General features: G+C 51.7%; 9 protein-coding genes across 9 annotated transcripts; 4 read left to right on the top strand and 5 right to left on the bottom strand.

Moving 5' to 3' along the window:
* Positions 1–1905: 1905 nt before the first annotated feature.
* HMPREF1120_04749 (uncharacterized protein) lies at positions 1906–3366 on the bottom strand (the record flags this gene model as incomplete). The annotated part of the gene is made up of 1 exon (XM_009158887.1): positions 1906–3366. The coding sequence occupies one exon, from the start codon at positions 3364–3366 to the stop codon at positions 1906–1908; it is 1461 nt and encodes a 486-aa protein (XP_009157135.1).
* A 1108-nt stretch (positions 3367–4474) lies between these two features.
* HMPREF1120_04750 (uncharacterized protein) lies at positions 4475–6210 on the bottom strand (the record flags this gene model as incomplete). The annotated part of the gene is made up of 2 exons (XM_009158888.1): positions 4475–5421; positions 5505–6210. 2 exons carry the CDS (start codon positions 6208–6210, stop codon positions 4475–4477), a joined length of 1653 nt encoding a protein of 550 aa, XP_009157136.1.
* A 783-nt stretch (positions 6211–6993) lies between these two features.
* Positions 6994–9153, top strand: HMPREF1120_04751 (uncharacterized protein). Its single transcript, XM_009158889.1, has 2 exons — positions 6994–7636; positions 7692–9153. The coding sequence occupies exons 1-2, from the start codon at positions 7384–7386 to the stop codon at positions 8099–8101; spliced, it is 663 nt and encodes a 220-aa protein (XP_009157137.1). The 5' UTR covers positions 6994–7383; the 3' UTR covers positions 8102–9153.
* Positions 9154–9346: 193 nt separating this feature from the next.
* Positions 9347–12111, top strand: HMPREF1120_04752 (SHO1 osmosensor). The gene is made up of 4 exons (XM_009158890.1): positions 9347–10141; positions 10192–10347; positions 10395–10517; positions 10565–12111. Exons 1-4 carry the CDS (start codon positions 10007–10009, stop codon positions 11063–11065), a joined length of 915 nt encoding a protein of 304 aa, XP_009157138.1. The 5' UTR covers positions 9347–10006; the 3' UTR covers positions 11066–12111.
* Positions 11869–13804, bottom strand: HMPREF1120_04753 (uncharacterized protein). The gene is made up of 2 exons (XM_009158891.1): positions 13314–13804; positions 11869–13253 (listed from the first exon to the last, which is right to left on the bottom strand). Exons 1-2 carry the CDS (start codon positions 13461–13463, stop codon positions 12549–12551), a joined length of 855 nt encoding a protein of 284 aa, XP_009157139.1. The 5' UTR covers positions 13464–13804; the 3' UTR covers positions 11869–12548.
* Positions 13805–14851: 1047 nt separating this feature from the next.
* HMPREF1120_04754 (uncharacterized protein) lies at positions 14852–16719 on the top strand. The gene is made up of 4 exons (XM_009158892.1): positions 14852–15282; positions 15342–15633; positions 15688–15891; positions 15950–16719. Exons 1-4 carry the CDS (start codon positions 15101–15103, stop codon positions 16271–16273), a joined length of 1002 nt encoding a protein of 333 aa, XP_009157140.1. The 5' UTR covers positions 14852–15100; the 3' UTR covers positions 16274–16719.
* Positions 16720–17422: 703 nt separating this feature from the next.
* Positions 17423–19784, top strand: HMPREF1120_04755 (uncharacterized protein). Its single transcript, XM_009158893.1, has one exon. The coding sequence runs from the start codon at positions 17902–17904 to the stop codon at positions 19276–19278; it is 1377 nt and encodes a 458-aa protein (XP_009157141.1). The 5' UTR covers positions 17423–17901; the 3' UTR covers positions 19279–19784.
* HMPREF1120_04756 (uncharacterized protein) lies at positions 19761–21216 on the bottom strand (the record flags this gene model as incomplete). Its single annotated transcript, XM_009158894.1, has 2 exons — positions 19761–20438; positions 20662–21216. The coding sequence occupies 2 exons, from the start codon at positions 21214–21216 to the stop codon at positions 19761–19763; spliced, it is 1233 nt and encodes a 410-aa protein (XP_009157142.1).
* Positions 21217–21774: 558 nt separating this feature from the next.
* On the bottom strand, positions 21775–23140 carry HMPREF1120_04757 (alpha-N-arabinofuranosidase; the record flags this gene model as incomplete). The annotated part of the gene is made up of 2 exons (XM_009158895.1): positions 21775–22491; positions 22556–23140. The coding sequence occupies 2 exons, from the start codon at positions 23138–23140 to the stop codon at positions 21775–21777; spliced, it is 1302 nt and encodes a 433-aa protein (XP_009157143.1).
* Positions 23141–23793: the final 653 nt, after the last annotated feature.

Below are 23793 nucleotides of genomic sequence, written 5' to 3' on the forward strand. Positions count from 1 at the left end.
AAAGCCGTGCCAGTGGCACACGACACTCAACTGGCCCGCCATTCAACACCGTCGATATATACCTCATCCACATATATGCGCAACTTTTTCTCAAACTCTGCCCAATATGTAACGTTGGCTTCAAATCAATTTCCCCTGCGTCTCACGTACACGTGGCGGTGTCCTCTACAGTGGTAGTTGCCGAAGAATGTCCTGCCGGCTCGGACGTCCTACGAGCCTCCTACGCGGATCTGAGACCTGAAACAGACTGCATCTCTCCCATCGCCATCAGAAGCCTCAGAAATGCGCAGATTTCTCCACTGCAGCGAGCACTGTTCAGATGCCTGGGTCTTCGCATTCGGGCTAACATGGTGGCATTGAAGTATGGCAGCATACAAGATATGGTAGGCTTGCTTACTGAGGTATATTTCACCTGTTCAGTCTTCTGTAAGAATTATGCACCACGTCTGGTGCAACGCAGCGGTCTCTCAGGTAGGTGGGAAAGCCTGTCGAACAGGACGCCGTCACTGCTTGATTGGAACGGACACTGCGCTCTGACAGTAAACGGAATGGTTGCGACGGGGAAAGTTCAACCTTGGGTTGATATTCTAGGAATATGTCCGGTCTTGGAGGCTCCAGACTTCGATGCGGTGGACAGATGTTGTTCCCACAAACCCAAAGTGTTAGAACAGAAGCCAGAATTTCCGAAGACCTAAATCTAAAAATGTCAGGACCATCTCCCAGTGTACCAGTTCCTCTATATTGCTGTCAAGGAGGCTTTGCATGTTGCCGGACACTTGTTACCATACAGTCGCTTCTGCCTTTTTACTCTCGACATTGCTCACGACCGTAGTATTTGTAACCTTTCGCTCCGGCGCACCGTGTTACCACTGAAGCATATTCCTTTGGAAAACGGGTTCGAACAGGTTCCCTGAATACTAACAGGCACATACATAGTACAGTACCTACTCCATGGCAGAGTAGACGTGCCCATCTCTCAGTCTGGCGCCGAGACACATATGATTTTTTATATAGGGAACCCGGTGCTCAAGCTCTCCCCAAACAAAAACACAATTCATACATGCATGCCAACGAGGTGCATGTATGATATCAGACAGCCGAGCAAGAAAAAGAAACCAATCCCTATGGAATAAAATTTGCGAAAAATCAAAAAGAGAAATGGAAATGCAGGGAATCGAACCCCGAACCTTTTCCAATCGAGATTGATCGATTGATGCTAAGGAAACGTCATACCATTAGACCACATTCCCGAAACGAGCCGTTTGACCTGAGCTGGTCTGGAGGCTTGTTCTTGGTGAAAATTTAGCTAGTTTGGCATATCATCACAGATTTGTGCGTAAGGTTTTATTGTGGAGCGCCTGGCTCCACCACGCCCGGGTACTACGAACTTACCGGCGATGATGCCCCTGAAAACGTAACACAGCCGCCGCTGGCTTTCTCCCTCTTGTAGTACAGAGGTATTCTGATCACGGCTCGCGACTAGACCTGCGTTTCAGAGGCGAAGCCATGATGAGCACCTGCAAGTCACAAGCCGTATTCTGGACATAGTCTACAACACCGAATATTGGTCTTTGGTATACGTTTGATCACTGTATTTGCGGACTTGTGGGCGTGGATTCAAATTAATATATTTATATTCATATCATGACTTCCATCCCATACTCGTATGCTGGTTGCTACAATCGAGCTCACAACACATTGTATATCCATTCTCTCCACTCAGTAATGCTTTGTCTATGTCTGTATCATTTCAACGCATGGCCCCATTCATGCTCGTCAGTCATGGCGGAAAAAGAAAAGAAATGGTAGATCAAATGTCAAAGAACTACCACTGCAGCACCAAAGCAATGCCTCTGAGAGTGCTAGGTCCTGTAAAGAGCCAGCATATACTGTATGCTTAGCTAGCTACTGACGTTCCGCCCATGCCACCCACCGTCTGACGACTTCATCTACAGCCTTCAGTCCGGCCCTCGTGGCCTCGATCTCAAACCATTCCCTATGCTCTCGTCCACACTGCTCGCACTCAGTCTTGACCACGCGCTTCTCAGCCAGCTCGAGATGAATGAGTCGCTCGACACGGTGGACGTGGGGGACTTTTCTCGCCGGAGAAACACCACTTCTGCCGTGGCCAGATGAGCCTGTGTACGGATAAAAGCGAATCAGCGTAATGTTCTGTCCGCACTGTTTGGTCCATTGGGACATGCGGCGGTGGACATTTGAGGCGCGACCGATTTTGAGGGTGATTGTGCGCTGCGCAACTGGTTGAGCTCGAGACCGAGAAGATGGAGATGAGGTATTGGTATGTCGAACAGAGGCATATCGTGTTAGTGTCTGGTTTGTCCGTGCAGCGGAAGCCGTGGTTCGTGAGATGTCGTCGTCATCATCGTCTAACAATGCTGATGCCGTCTCGTCGTCAGGCTTGGATACGTCGGTCTCAGGGGTTAACCAGAATATGTAGATGTACCCGGCTTCATCGGATGGTGAAATGGGTCGTGATAGCTCAGACAGTAAGAGGGAAGTGGCCTGCGGCGAGAGATGGGGCGGGATGATCGAGAGAAAGGTTTGTGTTTGAGAGTGAGTGGGACTGGAGGATGATGCTACTAACGCTGTTGGTCTCGGTGGTGTAGGTTTGACCGGCAGTGACTGCGGAATCGAAGTCATGTACAGTTTGTCGTGGGCCTGCTGCATTTCCAGCCTAGGGGCATGGAATTCTTTGGGTGGACGTCTGGCTCTAGCAGATCTCACCCTTGCAGGAGGAGGCAGGTCTTCATCGTCGTCATCGGCTCGTATGCAACAAGCCCAAGAGAACTTGACATTAGACCGTGGAGGTGGAGGTGGAGGTGGACGGGGACGTGGACGTGGGTTACGTCGTACAACCTCCTCAGGCACACTCATCAGAGGGCTTTGCATCTCATTCCAACCCGAAGGCAACGTCTCTCGACGACTGGGGCCGTGGCTGTTACCAGGACCGCCGCCATGGCGGTGATGTCGTCGATGCCGCTTCTGCTGGTCGAGAATATCCTCATCCAAGTTCAAGATTCCGACTCGCTCCACGAGTGTATCGATACTCGATTTCTCCTTCAGGGGATGGAGACTTGTGGTCTTTCGATCATTTTTCGCGGCCAGCTGCTCCGCCTGGTCTTTATGTTGCCAGCAATAGAACGCTGCCGCATGTTCTTGGTCAAGAACTGCAAGCACACCGACGCCGCGATTGGGCGAAGGGGCGGGCGAATCCCTTGGGGATGTGGAGGCGAGCGCTCGCCGACACGGCCGTCCTGTCGAGGTGATCCCTCTACACGTGGTTGCCGGATTTTTTGAGTCTGACCGTGGAAGAAGCGACTCAGGCGTCCGTCCACTGAAGGACATATCGGGCGAAAAGCTGTCAAGTCAGTCCGGAGAAGATTGCACGGTCAGTTGATACCAAATGGTGAGTATAGAATCCATGAGACGTGCTCATGTAGAGAGTACAAGCAGCCGAATGTCAAACCGGGCTACAAACGGACGCACTTCACCGTTCGCCTTCACCGGTGACATGGCTCCTGTCACGACGTGGAGAGGCGCCATTAACTGCCATTGAAGAGGTTGTTAAGCTGAAGTAAGGCTCAAAAGTCGAGGCCTGGATGGAATGATTGGATTCACCCTGATAATCGATGGTGGCTGGTTCGGTGGCTGGGGCGTCAAACGGGCTGTGTCGGAGTCCAGCCTCGCCTCTACAACTCCGCACCACACGGATATTAAGCACTGATTAGGTTACAGATGACGACAGGTTACTTACCAACAGTCTACAGCTGCGACATGTAAACTTCGCTTCCTCGACCATGTATTAGAGTGCTTGATACATACGAGGCTTTAAGGGACCACTAGTGGCCAAATCCAAAACGCTAAAGCGCAGGTGGACTATAAACCGCTTCAGAAAGACTCGTGGATATCATTGTCTGCTTCTGACAGACATCGAAGCCATAAGTACTGTAAGATCCTTGTCGCGGCCTGTAGTCCGCTGTAAATTTAGATAAAGTGGCCGTCGAAAAATATCCGCCCGGGAGTGCCATTCTTGTCCTGGTATACATGGCTTTTTGATAGCCACATGGCACATGGGTGGATGCACCTCGATGTTGAGACTCTGTAAGATCCCAGAGCTCTTCCGAGGGCGTCCAATCAGCCGAGCTTTGCCAACGCTTTGTCCGATTAGGTCATCTCTGAGTGAGATATGTTCGTCTGAAGTCAGCCGCATTGCTGTCGTTTAGACCTCTCTCAGATTTTCCCCGCCCAACCACAACCACACCCACAGAACCGGTTTCATCACACAGGTTTATGTTGCGTTGAGATCAACCTGAATACATTGTCCTTAGTGTGCTTAACGCCAGGAGGCGGCCATTCCGGTTGCCAGCATTGGAGATCACACTGGAAGAAGGGCACTCGTAACAATCAACACAAGTTTCGCTCGAACTCTTTGATAATAGGGCATTGCTTCAAATCAGACATCCTCGGTGTATTGTTTCTCATTTACCACTGATGGTACGCTGCGGGTGCTTGTTTTGGCAAGCAATTTCTTCCTGGTTAGCCCACCACATAAAGCGGCCTTTAGGCTCGGCAGGGGATCTCTCGCTTCGGGGAGAACCAGAAACAAGAACACGAGAGCGACACCGGCAGTGGCAGGCAAAAATCCGTAGAGGTAGTGTGCGGCAGGGGCAAAATCGTGCGGCATGCTGAAAATGGCGCAGGCGAGCGCAAAGGGGGCGTATAACAAGGCTATGATTGTGAGGTACCGCGAATAGTCGGCTTGACGGATAGATTCACTTTCAATGGAAACGAGGGATCCGGTGTCCTGACACTGTGAAACGGCGAGAATGTGCTGCATCTGGGAGTCACACTCCGCACGGTAGTGGTGCAAGTCGATCAGAAGACTGCGGTAATCCTCGGTCAGGTCCGTGTCCTTGCTAACGTAGGACTTGATGCGAGTGAGTATCGGTTTATATCGACTCAACATGGAGTCCAAAGATATGCACTTGTCGAGGATCCTCTTCATCTTAGACGAATCGGTTGACAGAGCGGTCGAGATGTGCTGGCTTTCTAGCGTGGAGCGGATGTAGTCGAAGAAGTTGCTGCATTCACTCGCAGCGATTTGAAATGCCGGTCTCATGATGGTGAGAACATTCTTCTCAGCCGGCCCGATGACACCATCGCGAGCCAATATCTGCCAGTGTCGACAGAGGTCGTCGAATGGGTTGGGGCACATCCGTCGTGGACCGCATTCCCGGTAGTCGTGCTCGTCTTTAGTAGGGGGTGGTTTGTGTTCGATGAAATCCAGATAACCGCCTTGATAGCCTGCTACATCAAGGCGCTGGGTAGGAGAGAATGTCCCAAACATGGATTCAAGGCCAAGGGTGAAATGTGTCATTGGAGGATCCACGAGAACAATACCTGATCAACGGTCAGCTTTGCTCTTGCGTGGAAAGTAGGCCGGTGAATTTTGTCGTCTAACATCAGCCTAGAGGATCACGTACATAACCATGAATCAAGGGATTTCTTCATATAGAAGGATATCTTCCGACGAGCCAGAGCTACCTTCTGTTTACCGTGCTTCAAGCATATCTCAACCCGTCGACGATAGTTCCACTTACAATAGAGCTTGTCGAGGTCAACGTCCTTTCCGCAATTGATCGGAACAAAGACACACGGATATTCAATGGTAAAGAATTGATTTTGATGACGCAGATTCTGCGACGCCAACGGAGAAGTAGTGTCAACCTCTCCGATGCCTCCAATGCCATGATCGGCAAGATGAGAAGCGAAAAATGCGGGCTCAATGTTGAGCAGGCCCCCAAGACTGTCGATCATTTCAGGGCTGATGTTGTTGACCATAACGATGCGACCATGGACACCAGATGGCGGTTGTGCCGGGGCATTCCCTGAGGGCTTCTTAGTCCACTCCTTCAAAAGTACCCTGAGTTTCGTGGCGTCCGAAAGATCAGATGTCCTGAAGCTTGTCGTTCCGAATTCCAGGAGGATTGCTGTTGAGCGCTGAGGCCGTTGAATACTGGGGTTTCGAATTGCGTCCACTCCCCACTGCAGATATTCGTCAAGGCAGGCGAGGTTGTGGAAGCCATGGCTCCGTAGGAAACACACATAGTCTGTGTATGTCCACCGATGAGGGTCTGATGGTGCCATTTTGCAGGTATTGCAACATTGAGCCTGAGGGTCAACGGGCATCACATCTATGGTACGATTGAACAAAAGAATTCAATAAAGAGGCCTGCTCGGTGGAATAGTCACAGAACATGCAGCCGGACTGAGTAAGAGCTGAATTCCTGGGACGCAAAGACAGAGGTGCTACCATTAAGCAAGAACAAAGATTCCCAGTTGACCAAGAGGTCAGCTCTGGTCTCATGACTGGCCGCTCGTGAAAGCAGTTCAGATATACCTGGGCTGGGGAAACCCGGGAAGCTAGGGTAGTCAAGCAGTGGAGAAGTCAGCTGGGATAGACTTTACATGGGTCGTACCTGGAATCTTTTGTGGTGGTTGCGAGAGTTCGTACCGATTTCGATCATCGTCGCCATTCCAAAGCGATTCGTTGCCGGAGGGCATATCAGTCTACTGCGTCGCATGCGACCTGCATCAATATACACTGTACCAAGATATCCTTTGCCTGCCCGTCCGTGCGCGGGCATGACAGACGCAGCAACCGCTTTACCGAACTTCAATTCGAAGGCAACCGGGGCATGGACTGACGTGCAGGTTGCGAAGGTGGATATCGCGGGCTGCTGCACACCATCATTGGTAAGAAAGCATTCACAGTCGAACCCGGCCACGCATTTAGGCTACATGATGATGCGTTTCGCTTAGCAGACCGACGGCGGCTTCGTTGAACAAATCATTGTCGGGGGCGGATTGAAGTGGGCTTGCGTGGTGTTGCTTTGGGCCCAGCCACCGAGCATCATTTTAGCACATTGCCGCGGCGGTCAACAATACTGCGACTTGCAATAATGAGTGAGACAAGTGCATGTGTCAAAAGCGAGAACTCGTATCTTCTGCATGTCTGACACCAAGTCCTGCTGGTGATTGTGAGACCATAGCCGAGTAGTAATACATTTCAGCTGCCCGTGTTGAAGTCGACGTGTTCGCAAAGATGGAGGGCACCTTGAAGTTTGCCGGACGCATGCACGTGGAAAGCGGCAAACACACCAAGCTCAAGAACATCCCGCTGCTAAGTAGTACTACTAGCACAAACTTGAATTAGCGGTGCTACTCTCCCACCGGCAGCGCCTCTCTGTTTGGCAGGTTTGTCGTGTTTGTTTATGAGATCGCTACATTCAGTTGTAGGTATCGTTGTTGGACTGCCATCCCCGTACCCATACAATACAGTCCACTCTAGAAACATTACCTATGGCGACGACTTCGACCGACCCTGTGGCTGCTGCTCTAGGGACTCTTGCACTTCTCGAAGACCGCCTGCATCGGCTGGAATTCCTGCTCTCTGGTAAAAGCAACGAGGAAGGCCTGCCGGAACCGATTCCTACGCCCTCTCACAACAATGAGACGATCCGCGCAAAGTTGGATTCGCTAGAAGATAGATTGAGCAAACTGAAGAAGCTCGATGGCACAGCTGGCGAAATTGTCCAAAACGTAGAGCGTCTCTGTAGGAAGAACCCTGAACTTGCAACAAAACTCAATATCCACTAATCATAACCCAGCATCTACATATCCAGATCTCTTCTCACCATCAACGACTACGTCCGAGACGCCCAAATCCGAAGACTTGAGTACCCTTGCATCGATTGTACTGTCCCATGCGACCTTGTTTCCCGAAACAGCCTCGAGGCTTGCATCTCTACAAACGCTTCAGGTGCCGTCCGCAGAACAGAGCTCAAAGCTGGCATCACTCATCCCAAGACTCGCTCAATGCCAGGAAAATGAAGAGGGCATAGAGAAAGACATTCGAGAACTCCGCGAGCGCAGTGCGCGATGCTTGGAATGGTGGGTCAAGGTTGGAGTCGTTGCAACGGGAGACTTGTATGAGGACTGGGAGAGAAGAGTGCACGAAGTCGAAAGACGTCTCATCCGATCCGAGCGACGAGCAACAGAGGAACAAGGATACACTTGAACTACCACTATGGACATATCATGCAATTGCGATCAATGTACCTTGAGACGCATGAGAGTATACAGCTGGGATCATAGTCCCACTTGGCTGGAGGGTATCTGAGGATTGGATTGTCGTCACCATGAGGGCGGAAATCCGCAATTTGAGATCTTGGATCACTTGTCTGTGACAAGATGACAAGCATGTCGACAAGCCCGAGCTGCGAGAGTCGCATGATCAGACTGCGCCCTGCTCGGAGGATTGTTCAGACGGCTCGGAGACTGGGATCCGGAGTGATCGACACAGGGTCCAGAAATAGCGGCGTCTTCAAGCTGCAAAGACAACGGTCACAGTGTGCTTTGCTGGACGTTGCTTGATGGTGGCAAGATGCACAGACGGTGCGCAGCCAGTTGACTGTGGCTTTAATGTTCCGAAACATATCTTACCAGCCACTTCGTGCCAGCCGCCGGGAATAAGGTGGTCTGTGGTATCGCGGGAGCACGGTTGTGGCGGTGTAAGGGGGCCAAATGTGGAGCAGACAGCATTGGTCGAGAACGATGGATCAACCATGTCAGGGGAGTGTCGTGTCTCACCCAATCGTCGTTGTCAACGCACACTTCGCGTTTCATGTTGCAAGGATTGAAGGCGGAAAAGAAGCTTCCCGAGTAGAAACCGCGTCGAAGAATATGTAGGAGTGGCCTCATGGGGCTGTCGACGGCGCAAGAAACGAGATGACGGTCTAATCTGTTAGCGCAGGTAATTTGAGCAAACGATACTCTTGCATAACCTGGCAATTTATCTGGCCAAACCAAGTTGCTCGTGCCACGAAGGCGCAGGTCCGTATTGCACACGAGCGCGTGGCCTGTGCGACGGGATCGGGGAGGAGTGTCATTATTGATCGAGACACAAATTAGGTTGGTGTGTCGGCGGTCACATCAATCACTTTTTCGTGATATGGCAAAGCAGAAGCAGAAGTAGTCGCCGTAGTAGCGATGAATCAAACAGAGATACCGATCGCGTACTAGGCACCCTGAATCGGAAAGAGAAATTGTAAATCTGGAGACACAACTGAGTTGAAACGTGTCGCAGGCCTTGATCAAGGCTTGTTGGTTGTTGGTGAGCAACAGGCGGTGCTAGTCGCCCGTTGTGGCCTGTAAGGGGTCCGGAAAAGAGCCTGGGGCTGCCCTAAGCGACCGCCCAAGAGTCCTCAGTCTACTAGTAGCAGGCCGCCCGCCCTGCTTGGCCACCCCCCATTATTATTATTCCTGCATTTCAAGTTGCTGGCCATCCCTTCGACCCCCGTCGCATTCGGGCTGCACTGGCAGGCAAACTCTCTTCCTCTCCCGCCCTCCGAGTCCCCTTCGTGTCTCCATCCCCGATACCACCAACTTGAACTACCAGTACCACCGCCAAACTGCGCCTTCATCCCCTTTCATGCGCGTTTCCTTTCAATCCTCGATCTCGTCCTCCAATTGATTCTTCTTCCTTAATTCGATTCCTCATTCTTCAACCCTAGTATCTCCAAAACCACCGAAAATCATCGCCGCCTACACTCGTTCAGGCTCCAGCTTTTTGCCTTCAGAACTCTTCGACCAACTCCATTGTTGAGTGTAGGACGCCCATTGTCGATCATTATTCTTTGACTCGTCCATCCGACTCTTCGTTTCTCAGTCTTGATCGGCAACTGTGTTGCTGGCATCTATTTCTTGTTAGCCGAGTGCAGACGACCACCCGGACCACACCACCACCACCGCCAACGTAAAGCACAGCCCATTTACGCTCGGTCCTCTTCCCAGCCAACCTGCGCCTGGACATAAACCTCCTCATACTTGACGACAACGCTTTCAGTCGTGCCGACTTCTTTGTCTGCGCCAGTTTGCTTGCATTGGCGATTTTTCTGGACAGTCGCCCCTTTGCCAAACCTTCATGCCCACATACGGAACTCCCTATTCTCCGTCTCTGAAGAAGCACAACATGTTGGAAGCTCGAAGAGGAAACAGGGTCGACTTCGGCCACATTGTCGGTGATCCATTCGCGTTGGCGACCATATCTATCAGTCTGGTAAGAGACTCCCGCGTCTTGCACAAGACCTATGGCTAACAGCGCGGTAGCTTGCGTGGTTAATTGCCTTTATTGCCTCCATCATTGCCGATATCCAGGATCCTTTCCCAAAATATGCGTGGTGGACGGTTGCCTATATGCTCTGCTGTATCTTGGGGGTTGCCTTTGTTTTCGCGACGAACTCTGCCAATACCTACGCGATTGCCGTAAGTGCATTGGTTCTGTACTGGAAGAGTCATGCTGACACGGTTAGGTTGTTGGTTACCTCGCTGCTGGCCTTGTCATGACAACATCTGCGGTCAATTCCCTTGTTTATCAGCCTCAAGGGGCCATGGAAGCAGCAGCCGCTGGCCACATCTTGTTGTCTATAGTTGCTGTACGTTTCCTGTCGCGTCTTGTTCGTTCCATGCTAACAAGCTGCAGATTGTTTGGATCTTCTATTTCGGCTCCACACCATCAGCCGCCCATCGCGAGTTCATCGACCAATTTGCCCTGCACAAAGACCGCAACTCCTTCCGAGGTCCTGCACCCAATATGACCAATGCCTACGACCGTCCCCAAACCACAGCTTCTGCCCAGCCTCCGCAGATGTACACTTCGGCTCAACTGAATGGCTTCGAAACATCGTCTCCAGTTTCTGGATATCCAGGGGGACCTGCAGGCGCGGGTGCTCGGCCATCTGTACCACCAGGCTCTAATCCGAGCACTTCTCCTGCGGCACAAGACGTGTCCCAACCCACAGAGTACCCCTACCGGGCGAAAGCCATTTACAGCTACGAGGCAAATCCGGATGACGCCAACGAGATCAGTTTCAGCAAGCATGAAATCCTGGAAGTATCAGACGTGAGTGGTCGTTGGTGGCAAGCAAAGAAAGAGAACGGCGAGACGGGTATTGCACCTAGCAACTACCTGATCTTATTATGAGGCTACACACCAGAGTTGAGCTCGTTTTGCAGCCACGATGGGTACGAGAGGCCCGAAGAGGCTCTTGTCAGCATCCTCTAACGACCCGTTTCACGACTTTCCTTTGCACTTCTCTTTTGCACCGACCTTTTATTCGTCGACGAGCCCATGTGCTGGTTAAACTACCGACTATGCTCTCTACCCACAAAACTTCTGGACAAATGTCAGACCAGGACTTCGGATACGTGGATTTTGACTTCGCTTCCAAGCTGCAACGATACATGGCAGACGTTTGAACTTTGGGTGGTTCTTTCTTCATTTGGTCTACGATGCAACGGTTTGGGATTCTCAGGCAAACAGTGTACAGGCGTAATGGCGCTACGAAGGGAGGTGAACCGTCCGAGGGCTTTACAAACTCAAAGGAGATTATTCTTTGGGCCTGATTGGGGCCGGACTATCCTTTCTTTATTCCCTACTTTTTCATTCATCGTTCTGAGACGATCCGAACGAAACTGTACCCATTGTCCGTGTGGAGAGATTTACAGTGTTTGAGTTTGACGGGGCCTGCTGCGAAAACACGGATTAGCTGGAGGACTCCAGCGCGGCTAGCGCAAGGACTGGCTCCCAGCGAGAGACAAGTTCGTCCTCCAGATAGCATAGAAAGAGCCTGGGGATTTTATTTCTGGGCTCTCTCTGATTTCAATGGGAAGGTCATATTGGTATGACTGTGCCGAGAGAAAGTGCCCGGAACACATTTATGTAAAATGAGCAACACCGAGTTACAGAGCCTTCAAGCTCCTATTCCAGCTCCGTTGTGCTAGTAGGCAGATATGGATGGAATAAGTCGCATTTCAAGTTCATTGCTTAGCGGTCAATTGATGCATGTTTCTCATGAGCAATATATCTCATCAGAGGTGGTCATATCTCGCATTGATCCAGTTCTAACAGAACGGTCCACAACCACAGTCTGCGCTGGTAGGCTCGCGGCTGTGATACAATAATGGAGCGTTTATGTGCTGTGGCCCATGCAACCAACATAATCCGCTACCTAGGTATTTATATCCAGACTCTACAAACAATTTCGTGACACATGAAGCCGGCCGACGCCGCCGTGTTATTGGCGTAATGTGCGATCTTTGCCCATCAAAGTGGGTTATATCCCGAAGATTCATGTAAAAGAGTACCGTTATCGGATAGGTTCCAAGGGGAGGGGGGTTCATAAAACAATATCTTAGGCCGATCAAAAGGTATTGCGGCGGAGTGCACACAAGTAACCCATGAGCATTGAAAGCTTCAACCAATTCAGTGACAGGTGTAAAGACTAGGAAACGCTCAGACGCTTTCCAAAGCAGCAGCAAAAGGAGACTAACACGATTAATCGGCGAAACTCCAGCTGATTTTGTGCAGGTTGGCCAGTCGTAGTGTCTGACTCAACAGCCCACGGTTAGCTGGACTTCAGCCCCGCGGTAGGCAACAGGAAAGAATTATGAAAGGAATCCAGTCGTCATCTGTACGGCATGTGCTGCTGGCCTTGGCTGCCGTATGCGCCAGTATAGCTCGTATCATAATCATGGTTGGGAAAGCCGTTATGGTTCAATGGGCTCTGCGGCTGCTCGGGTGGCATATGAACCAGATCGTCCTGATCGCCTTGGTGCAGAGGAGCATATGTATCGTCATGATCGAAGGAGGTCCTGGGATAGGCATAGTCCTGCCTACCGGCGCCATGATGGTATTGCTCGTTGGTTTCGAAATCTTCTTCGTCCGGTCGGATGTTGCTCGAGAATGGGTCGTCCTCTTGGGCCACAACCTCAGCAGCATCGTGTTTTCCATCAGCCCCAACCGCGCCAGCCCCAGCTACCTCCGCCGGCATCATGCCAGTTCGCTTGTAGGTCATGACGGCGCGGAAGGAGAATAGAGACGTGGCGAGGAACAAGACCATCTCGAACACGCCGAACACAATGATGGCCTCGCTCAGCTTGCACCTCCCGGGACTGCCGTATTTGAAATTGTCGCAGCCCGACGCATCCTTTTTGTCGCCTTTGCCTTTGCCCGACGCGACGTAAGAGGCCACTGCTGCCCAAGCACTCAGCCATAAAATCACCGACAGTCCATCGAGTGTGGCGTAGGCATATACGTTCGCAAACCGGCGGGCACGGGACCACATCGGTACCATGACAAGGTAGATCAGGATCGGAATTGTCAGCCAGCACTGCGCATCACAAAGGTTAGCACTGGAGTGATGGACTCTGCGAGTGTGGAAAAGACATACTAGGCCAAAGTACCATCCTACTCGGCCGTCCGAGTGGCCTTTCCGCGTGAAGACGGCTATCGTGAGAACCCAGGCAAGGAACAAAATGCCCGCTTGAACCCCGTGCAGGACCGTTTTTATCCGCCCATGCTTGTCCAGTGGCATACGCATTGTCGCGGGTCGAGTGGTGTGGTATCCGAGTCAGACTCGAAAGTGTTAGTATGGGACTCAAACTCGGTGGGTGCAAAGGTCAATTCGGTAGTAGTTGTATGTATGCGGCCGTTGCACAGGCTGATGCTGCAGGACAGGATGAACGAACGGCCAAAATTAGAGGAAAATGAAGGGAAAAGAAAAGCGGGAGGAGGGACTTAGGGGGACGACGAGGAAGTGTTCATGCTATAATAGAGGAAGCGAAAAAGAATTGAGAATCCGACTCTGCGAGATCGAGGACGAGGGTATTAGTTCAAGTTGTATAGCGGTGGTGATGTTTCCAATGAAGTGCAGCGCCAGCGGATGCGCAGCTCGCGAGGCTGAGTTTCAGCGTGGCGCAGCCGGGGTTCAGGCCTCGCCAGCACTTACCCGCTTGGTTACAGCACACGAGTATCAGGCTGAACCCGCTGCCCATGAGCCTGGAGTTGCGGACAACTCGAACTATTTACAAGAATGTGATGCACCGCTAGTGTGGGCTCCAGAGAAGACTGCCGTGTTGGCAGTAGTACATGAAATTTGGAATTACTGTAGAAGGTAGGTATCTATCCGCTACGAGTCGAGTCCCGTTTTTGGGACTACTAGTATGTCATGTATGCATTTGCAAAATAGCTGTAAGCACATGTTGCAGGGATTGAACAGCAGTATTGCGCGGCCTGATCATCTCACTATCTGGTAAGCGAGAGGCCTGAGGGAGGAATGACATTTTGCGCAAGCCCAGCGCTTGGGCGACAAGGCCGCAGTCAATGCTGATTGTTGGTTGTCACCAGTTTGGCCGTTTAACATCATTGAATGTGCAGTATGCCACTGAGCTTGACACATGATGAGGCTCGCCAGGCACCGTTCCGATGAGTTGTATGTGCACAGTGAGGCTGCCGCAGCATCACATTGGGAGATATCGCTTGGGTGACGCTGTGACTGAAGAGCCGGACTGACAATGAAATTCATCAGGCACAATTGATGCAAACTGCAACAATTATTTATTGGAAGTGACCGTTAGATGGACTGGGCCAGGCTCTAGTACAAGCTGGGGAAAGCGAGGCTTGGGGGTTTGCCGTGTTTGCTCTGCATCTTCACTGGCCGATCATGATGTTAGTGATCATGATGATTCTGAAGGTAGCGACGACCATCTACTGCGATCTGTGATCAGTGAAGCATGCGCAGCCTAACATTGTAAGATGTTATGCCTGCGCAAGTGACTTGCCCCTTCCCGGTAGTTAATGTCCCTTAGCTCGCTTTTTCTGGATAGTTGCCGTGTGTGTGACGCTGGCCATTCGTCTGCCCCTTCCCACTAATAAATATCCCCACCGCGACTTCCCACTAACTCGCTCCCCAGCTAAACCAATTTTATTATTTTCTCAGCCTGCGAACGCCCCTTTGGATCTTCCCTTCCTCTTCGTCTTCCATCAACAACTCATCCTTCTCTGATCACAACCCGAAGCTCATCTTCAAATAAACCTCTGAATCTAGGGCACTCAGCTACCCTTCAAACCCCTCAACCAACTGATTTCCCAAGGCAGCCTTTAGCTACCTGAGTCATTTTCATTCCACAAGTCCCCGTACTTTCGCGGTCAACAACACGCACTTGTGCCTCAGCCACAATGTCTTCTGCCGTCGACAACCTCGCCGAGAACCTCAAGAACGCCAGCGTCGAGGATAACTCTGCTGCGAACAATGAAGCTGTCCTGGCTTCCGCCGCTGAAGGTCGTCGATTGTATATCGGGAATCTCGCTTATGCGACAACTGAGGTGGAACTCAAGCAGTTCTTCGCAGGCTACGATGTGTATGTTGCTACTGTTGAACGCTCTTTATCTTCGTTGCGATGCTAATGCTTTGATTCAGAGAGTCAACTTCCATCCCCGTCAACCCGCGTACCAACCGTCCTGTCGGCTATGCATTCGTCGATCTCAAAACGGCCGAAGAAGCAGAGAAGGCCATTCAGAACCTGTCTGGCAAGGACATCTTGGAGCGCAAGGTTTCTGTCCAACTCGCACGCAAGCCTGAGCAGAATTCTGGAGCTGAGGGTGCTCACGAAGGTGGTGAAGGTGGCGAGCGCAAGCGATCTTCTGGCCGTGGCCGTGGCGGTCGTGGACGTGGACGTGGCGGCCGTGCTCGTGGAGGCGCAAGAGCTACTGTATGTTACACAGGCGGAAACGATTGCGTATTCGGAAAACTGACTCATGGTTAGGATGCTGCTGCTGCCGGCGAGCTCGCAGAGAACCCATTGCCTTTGACCGACGTCACTGCCGATGCCAACAAGGGCGCTTCCAACACCGATTCCAAGCCTCGTGGTCCTCGTCCTGTCAAGCAACGTGGGCCACCGGAGGACGGTATTCCATCCACCACCAAGGTTATGGTTGCCAACCTGCCCTACGATCTTAGTGAGGAAAAGGTAAGCAGTCTGCCCAGCTCCAACGCACAAACAGTTCAGTGCTGACACCTATCTACAGCTCAAGGAACTCTTCGCCGACTACCAACCGGTCTCCGCTAAGATTGCTCTTCGCCCTATTCCCCGCTTCATGATCAAGAAGCTTCAAGCTCGCAACGAGCCTCGCAAGGGCCGCGGTTTTGGCTTCGTCACCCTTGGTTCCGAGGAGTTGCAGAAGAAGGCCGTGGAGGAGATGAATGGCAAGCAAATCGAGGGTCGTGAGATCGCCGTCAAGGTCGCCATCGACAGCCCCGGTAAGGAGGACCATGATGAGCACCACGACACTGCCGAAAGTGGCCAAGAAAACGGCACCAACGGCACGCAGGAGGAGGCTGTTGCTGCTTAAATTGGAAGCAAGCACAAACCTCTCCCCTTCATACCGAAACGAAGGACTCACGATATTCTCTTAGCAAGGCATGCTCTTAGGGGAAGGGAAGGCTTGACTGCTTTTTCCACCTCTCAACAGGGTGGTGCCGGAGCTGAAGTATCGCAAGTCAGGAAGGTTCATGGATCAGCCTGGACATCCATATGATTCTTGCCTAGTTGGCTGTATCCAGCAATACCAAAATATCACTCTTCAATTCTGGTCTGTACAGACAGATCTTGTCATATTATTTCCACAAAAGCTGCTAGATTGTTTAGAGCAGGTCTGCAGGCGATAACATACCGCAGGTAATTAATAGTTTCACGGTTCAAAGTTACATTTCAGCGCCATGCAAGAGTAAGCGTAGCAAAAGATGATGGAGAAAGTAAGCTATTGTTTGAAGAGCACAGCACTCATTTTATTATGGCCGGACTCGGTGTTTTCTTACTGCCAGGCGTTACATAAGATCTTATGCTGCCAGCGAGTCTATCTATCGTACGCCAGGAGAGGATCGTGTATGGTGGACCGCTTATGCCTGCTTGGGTAGTTTGTCCCCAGCGAGTGCTCTATTGCCTTGTCCCGAGGGGAAAAGGGAGCAACATGTGAGAGAGTGCTGTGACCCTTACAGCCAAAGCGAGCGTGATAAGTGTCAAACAACGGACTCGCTCAACGTGTAACCAATTCACCATTGCTCGTCCCACCGATGGAATGAAGCCTTGAAGCAGTGTCCGCTGAACAATGTCCTCAATGCCTGGAATAGTCATTGGTGGATGTGCAGGATGTGTGCCTCCAACTTGAAGTCGCACAGTCGGATCAATGGCAGTAGTTCCTTTGTGCCCTCCATGACGTGGAAGAATCGAATCACCAGTGGCAGGCGGATTTGGTAAGATAAATCATACCTCGATCACGATGTTGGTATACCTTGGTTGGCCAGTTCCTTGCCTAGAGGTCTCCATGATGCCAAACATCTCGTGTACCTCTCGTGCCTCATGACTTACTAACAACGCCAATCAGCTGGCTCCATTTCCCAGCCTCGCGTGGCCGCGTCAGGCTGAGACCCGGACCGCCGATAAGCGATAGGCGTAGGACATGGCATGTGCCGACACCGTGACTGTCATGCCCCGCTTAAACACCAGCCTCGTTGATTTCAGCAATTGTCTCGTGGCGCGGCTGGGAAAATAGAAAGGCATCGACCGCATCAAGCGACTGTGCAACTTGTTCTGTGCCTCTTCGTAAGTCCTTTTTGCATCCTGAGATTTTACAACGTTGCTGTTGTCGCTTCGTGATCACCACCATCATCTTGCCAACTTTGTCGTGGCCAGCATCCGGATCAACGGCGGGACTCGGTCTACCCCAAATCATTGACTTTTGGCGCACCCCGACAAAATCGCATCACATCGAGGGAACGTACTGTACGTCCAAGTGGTGCATCAGAATATACCAGGAATAGAGCCTTTGGGAAACACGTTCAACATTCTACATCATCAGTCCCTCCGAGCGCTGGATGATCTTGCCTTAAAAGCCCAGGCGCTTCCGCAGATCGAAACTCGCTTGCGCGCAGTTGCCAACTTCCGCCTTGCACCACAAGTGCATGATCTGATCCAAACATCATGTCCCAGCACTCGTTTCAAGGTGCTCTGGCACATCCGCCGCCTCGCCTGCTACCGTTTGCCTCTTCTTCACCGAACGATGATGATGATGACTATTCTTTGACTTTGCCATCACCGGCACCGACCAGAGGCCCCCAACGATCTCGGACAGCTGCCGACCTTCCACTCTTATTCAACCGGACCCAGTCTTCCTCACCCACGGGATCCTCGACATTCCTGCCCTTTCTTCGTCCGCAAAGCACCACCTCCCAATCCATTTCGCCCGGAAGTGTCGCCGCATCCCATATCAACGTGAAAGTGGAGCCGGGAGAACCAACAACAACGGTAAAGAGGAAGTTGGCAACTACTAGTACTACCGTCGACAGACTAGCCAGTTGGTTTGAAGGCTCATCTGAGCCTGTGAATATAACACTGATACCATCTCCATCTCCGCGGAAAGAGAAGTTGAATCCTGTGGATGAGATGGGGCCAATGTCAACTCCAATGCATGATGATTTCGCAGACACCTTCACCACCAGGCGTAATAATAACCCCAAAAGACCAAGCATGTCAGATCCCAGCACCTCCACTTCCAGATTCAGCTTCTTTCGTCGATCAGCAGTTGTGTCGCAGCCATCGCAACAAGACATTGCCAGTGCCAACGACGAACTGGCCCAGCTGAACATCCAAGAAGCACTATTCCCACACGGCCACCCGGACGAGTTCTCGCCTGCTGTGTTCAAAAACCTGCAGCTCAACGCTGAGGGGACATTGCGACGCTTTCAGCAAGCCTATATCGAGCAGCTGAAGGCGCTCAAGTCGGCCATCTCCACCAAGAACGTTCAGGCGGACGAGCTGGAGGCTGCGCAGACGAGAAACGAGCATCTCAAACTTCAGTTGCAGGACATGGCTGAAAGGGCCGCAGAGCAAGAAAGACAAATTGCAGAACTCAACGCACAGTTGTTGCAACAACAACGTTCGTCTCTTGAGACGCACCAGTCACAACAACGGAGCATCAGAATAGTCGGCCAGGAATGTGCGCAGCCTGATGATGCTCACGCTCAGGTTTCCAAACGAAGGAATCGTTCATCTGACGTCTCGACGTTAGGTGGTGGCTCAGAAGCCGGTTCGGACGTAAGCTCCGTCGTCAGTGTCTTTTCAGAAGCTTTGTCTGTGGCCCCATCTAGTGCGGCAACGTCGGTCGTCTCTGCTGCAAATAATGGGGGTGCATATGCCAGAGACAACTGCCCGAGGTGTCATGGACTGAGTGAGTCGGAAGCTTGGGATGTCATCGGCATGATGAAGATGGAGTCAACTGTCTTGAAACAACGCATCGCCCAGCTCGAGTCCGCTCAGGATGATGCTCTAGATTTCCTGAGCGGACTCAAGTTGTCTTGAGGCGTCGGTGATAATTGTGTCGTGCCATGTATATGAAACATTTTAACTAAGATAAATAGTATACGGAGATACCCGAGATGGCGTTATGGTTGTATTATACAGGGGAAACACAGCAGTGTGTATACCGAGCAAATGAGTTTACCGAGGAAAATGAAAATTCAACGGTCAGCTAGTCACTTCTGACTTGAGTTTCAGGACTGCACTCGCATGAGGTTGACTCCGCGTTATTCATCTCCTCTTCGCTGGTCCAATCTCCGGCATGAAGGCAAAGCTGCGGAACAGCTTCCCTATAGAACTCGTCCTTGCACATCTCCCTTGGTATCCCCAAGGTACATAGATGGACGACAAACCAAAGTATAGTACTTTTCCTGTACACGCTTCTGCAAACGACAGAAAATCCATGAGTTGCTCTCATGTTCAACTTTCGCCACAAGGTATATTGGTAGTGTACATCAACAACGAGGAAGAGCAAGAGCCACATATTAGACCTGCACGCTGGTGGGGATCTTGACTTGACCCTTCTTTCTCTCCTGGCTAGGCACACCATATCTGAGGCCAGGAGCCTTTGTGCCGCGGCCATCCAGGCCGGTGCCGGTTCTGGTGGCCGAGACCTCTGTGACGATAAACTGCCACCGGTCGGTGTCGATGCGGGTCTTCCTCTTTTCCTCCGCGCGGGCCTGACGGTCCTTGATTTCCTTGCGCTTGGCATCTTCCTGCTTGAGCCGCTCGGCGTAGCGCACGCGGAGCTCGGTTCGCGACATTGTCGGGTCGAGCTTGTCCTTCTCATAGGCGATCAAGTGTGGGTGCGGGATACGGGCGTCAGCCGGCTTCAAGACGGGATGCTCGTGGCCAGGTTTGCCGATGATTTCGGGTTTGGTATCTTGCCATGGTTCTGGAATAGGTTGACCGTCTGGGCCGATGCCTTGCTCGTACTCGTCGGGAAGGCGAGGAGCGCCGCTGAAGACGCGCCCGGCATCCGTGCGGTTAAAGGCACGCGACTCTGACGTCGGCCAGAAGATCTGTGGATAGGTCATGGGATGTTGTTCGAGATCGTTGATCGATTCGTGCTCCTCCATTGGCTTCCCGGTCCGGGGGTTCAACTTGTTCACTGGTACCATGCCCTGGATGGCTTTGGCGTATGGAATCGCAAGTGATTGACCCTGTTTTTATGGCACAAAATCCCGTCAGCTTTACTTTCCATTCCTTTGCATTTGTGGTGTGAGAAATTGGAAGAGGGGTTGGGCGTGCGCTTGCGCTGTCAGAGAGTTGTAATTTGTTTTTTTAGATCACCATGGCTGGAAGTCTGGAAGACTAATCGATTTGGTTGTTCATCATAGTAGAAGGCACAAAAGTCACAAGAGGAAAAAAGGAGTTATAACGTACCTCTGCGACCATTCGTCGTTCAACCTCGACGAGACGAACGACAGCGGCAACTCTGCGCATGTCCACGCCCATCTCGACCGAGACCTGCCGCACTGACTTCCCATTGACTTGTACGCGTTTCCATATCTCCTCCCGGAGCTCGTCTGACAATATACTCTGTGAAACAAAGTTTTTATTCAGAGGAAAAGGTCGCAAATCATCCACGCTTTCCTTGGGAATGGATGGTTCTTCTTCTGCAGCGGCCTCCAAAGCCTCGGCATCTAACGTCTCGGCTCCTTCAGAAGTCGTCTCGACGGACGGTGCCTGTTTTTGGTTCCGCTGGCGTAGTAGATTCCCTCGCCTATCATAGGCGGAGAGATAGTTGGTCGACTCATTCAAGGGTTGCTTGAAATTCCGACCGGGCCCTTGCAGCCAGGCAAACATGTGCCGTCTGAGTTGGGTCTTCGAAGAAGGAGTAGAAGAGAACGCGCGCTGAAGACATGATTTGCAATGGGTATGCACGGAGGGGGCGGGTATGGTAATGGAAGCAGCTGACGGCGGTATCCGGGGAGGCATCGTGGCGGCTATACGGTATGAGAAAGAATGGATGGAGAATTATGGCATCCTCTAGCAGAACAAATAGGTTCGGGTTCTGCAACTTGTGGTGGGCAACAGGACCAGCTGGCGCCCTACGTGTTGACGGTCGGGTTGAAAGGACACAATTGGGTGCAAAGATACAAAATTGCAGAGCTTCAGAGATGGAAGAAACGCCCGGCAAACTTGCCTTGTTGGGTGCCTAGAGAGTATCCAATCGAGTCGCGTGAGCGCGCTCAAATGACACTAAGGATATTGTCTTTGCTCTAGTTAGGTTCCGCGATGACTTCAGTCAGACAGTAAAACTTCTGATTTGCTAGCTTCATCGATAAAGGCCCCAACAATGTGTTCCGCCCACCTCAACTGTAGAAACACGCCCAGGAAATGCCATCCTACCCAGATTCGTATTCGTCTATTCGTAGATTCCCATGGATATCAATCGCTGAAACACCGACCAGGATGCGCTGCACGCTGCATAGATGACAAAGGATATATCTATGCTCTGCGATTCAAAAGGACAAGGGCGATAACGGGGCCCCGTCAGTTGAAACATACGTTGGTTCCGTTGAAGGTAGCAATTCCAGACCACATACCTCTGACCAAGGGTGCGTTCGTCGTTTTTTCATCATGCGAGGGGTCGTTATCAGTCGTTATGTGTCCATGAAACACAACCATGTTGCCTCCCTTGATGATATCGAGGCCTCCAGGGCCGACAAGGTTGGCGTCGCTCGTAACCAGCAGAGGGCGACTCGACTTGGTGTAAGGTCCCTTAATGCTTGGGGCTGTTGCGTAAGATACGTCGTATTTTGGTGTGGTAAAGCAGTTGCTACTGAAAAAGAGGAAGTAGATCCCTTCTTCGGACCGATGTAGTGAAGGCGCCTCAATGAGGGGCCCGTCAATGTCGTCCCGGTCGAGGATCTGGATCGCATCGCCGATGATAGAAATGCCGTCCTGGCCAACTTCTTGCAGCATGATTGGAGTTGGTACAATAGGAGCCATATCGTTGTTGCAGCTACCTCCATGGCCGATAGAGTTGCCGTCCGTCTTGTAGACAACATATCGCTTGCCTGTTGAAGGGTCATGGTACCCATCAGGGTCAATGGCGCCGCCTCGCGTAAAAACGTCGGGACAAGCTATAGGCCGTTCGAGTGGCACGTAAGGGCCCATGACGTCCTTGGAAGTAGCTGCGCCCACGCAATGAAATGCTGGGCTGGATGCCAACTCCCCGGAATAGTAAAGAACGAACGAGCCGTCATCCTATTGCCAATGTTAGTGTCCTGTAAACTCATTGGTGGTTCAAGTTGTGCAAGGTAAGACTTACAAGTTGCACAACATCCGGCGCCCAGACCCGAGCGCCGGTCTCCCACGTGGCAACCTTTGGGAGAGCATCGTAATGGTCTAATAGCGTCCAGGTTTGGTTGTCTGTGGAAGTTGCTACCTGAACATGGACCATATCGGCACCCGCGCCTCGGTTGTTGGTCGCAAAGGAGTAGGAGACGCCATCCGCGTGGATTATGGCAGGATCAGGGAAGTTTGTATCCATTAGTGGTCCTTTTATTGATGCAAAAGGATCCTGAGGAGCTTTCGGCTGGCCCTCCCCGGACGAGGGCTCCGGCATAGGTTCTGTTTGTGGCGTGCGGATAACTGTGTCGTGAGTGTTCAAGGGTCCTAAAGCTGACAAGGCTGAAGTGGCCAGCAGATATGCGGGAAGAACGACCATGACAAGTATAACCTTTGCCCTAAATGAGAGTGAAAAGCTCCAAAAAGGACGAGGTGGTGACGGATTATATATCAAGGGCGGAGCGACTGGCTCATATTGACACAGGGGCCGAGAACCCACAAAAAAGCTTGGACGAGGGCGTTTAGAATATGGGAGCAAAGGCTCTCTTTCTGAAGAAACTGCCATTGTGCCTGGGACGGATGATATATATAGATATACTTCGTCAGGGCCGGGTTCGAGGCATTCCTAGCATACCAACATCCAAGGCGAAACCAGTCGCTAGAGCAGATCTTGGGCGAAAGTACGCGACTGATCAGCCTGGAAACCTAGACTAGAAGCGCGACTTGAGCGGATGACGGTGATCAAAGGCTCTAGCTCCGAACAGTGTTGTTCTGGCAGCCTTGATGGTTTGGATAACTAGCTCCTGTGGCGATGCTCGTCCTGGCTGTCCAGGCAGACTGTACTGTCTCAGACTGAACCCCCTTGCGGAACGCCGACCGAGACGTATAGAACGCGGGACGCGAAAAAAGAACGGCGGAAAGTCGGTTGTTCCTCGTCCTCCAGCGGATAGCGGATATTGATCTCAGACAACCAGAACCTTCGACATTCGGCAGGCCAGCTGTCGATAGCGGATATAGAGAGAGCCCTTTATTGTACAAACTACCAAAACAAGGCTTGTTTTGGCCCTCAGGCGAAGCGTACCAGGCACGAAGATTCGAGGGGGTGGCTGTCACGCTCGGTAAACGCGTCGCGGCTCCTTCGTTTCCTCCTGTTCAATTTCAGTTTTGCCAAGCTTCGGTCTGCCAGGACCGGGCCGCAACTCGAAGCCTTAGCCCCTT

Source organism: Exophiala dermatitidis (genome assembly GCF_000230625.1).
Source record: "Exophiala dermatitidis NIH/UT8656 unplaced genomic scaffold supercont1.4, whole genome shotgun sequence".
Classification (NCBI taxonomy): domain Eukaryota; kingdom Fungi; phylum Ascomycota; class Eurotiomycetes; order Chaetothyriales; family Herpotrichiellaceae; genus Exophiala; species Exophiala dermatitidis.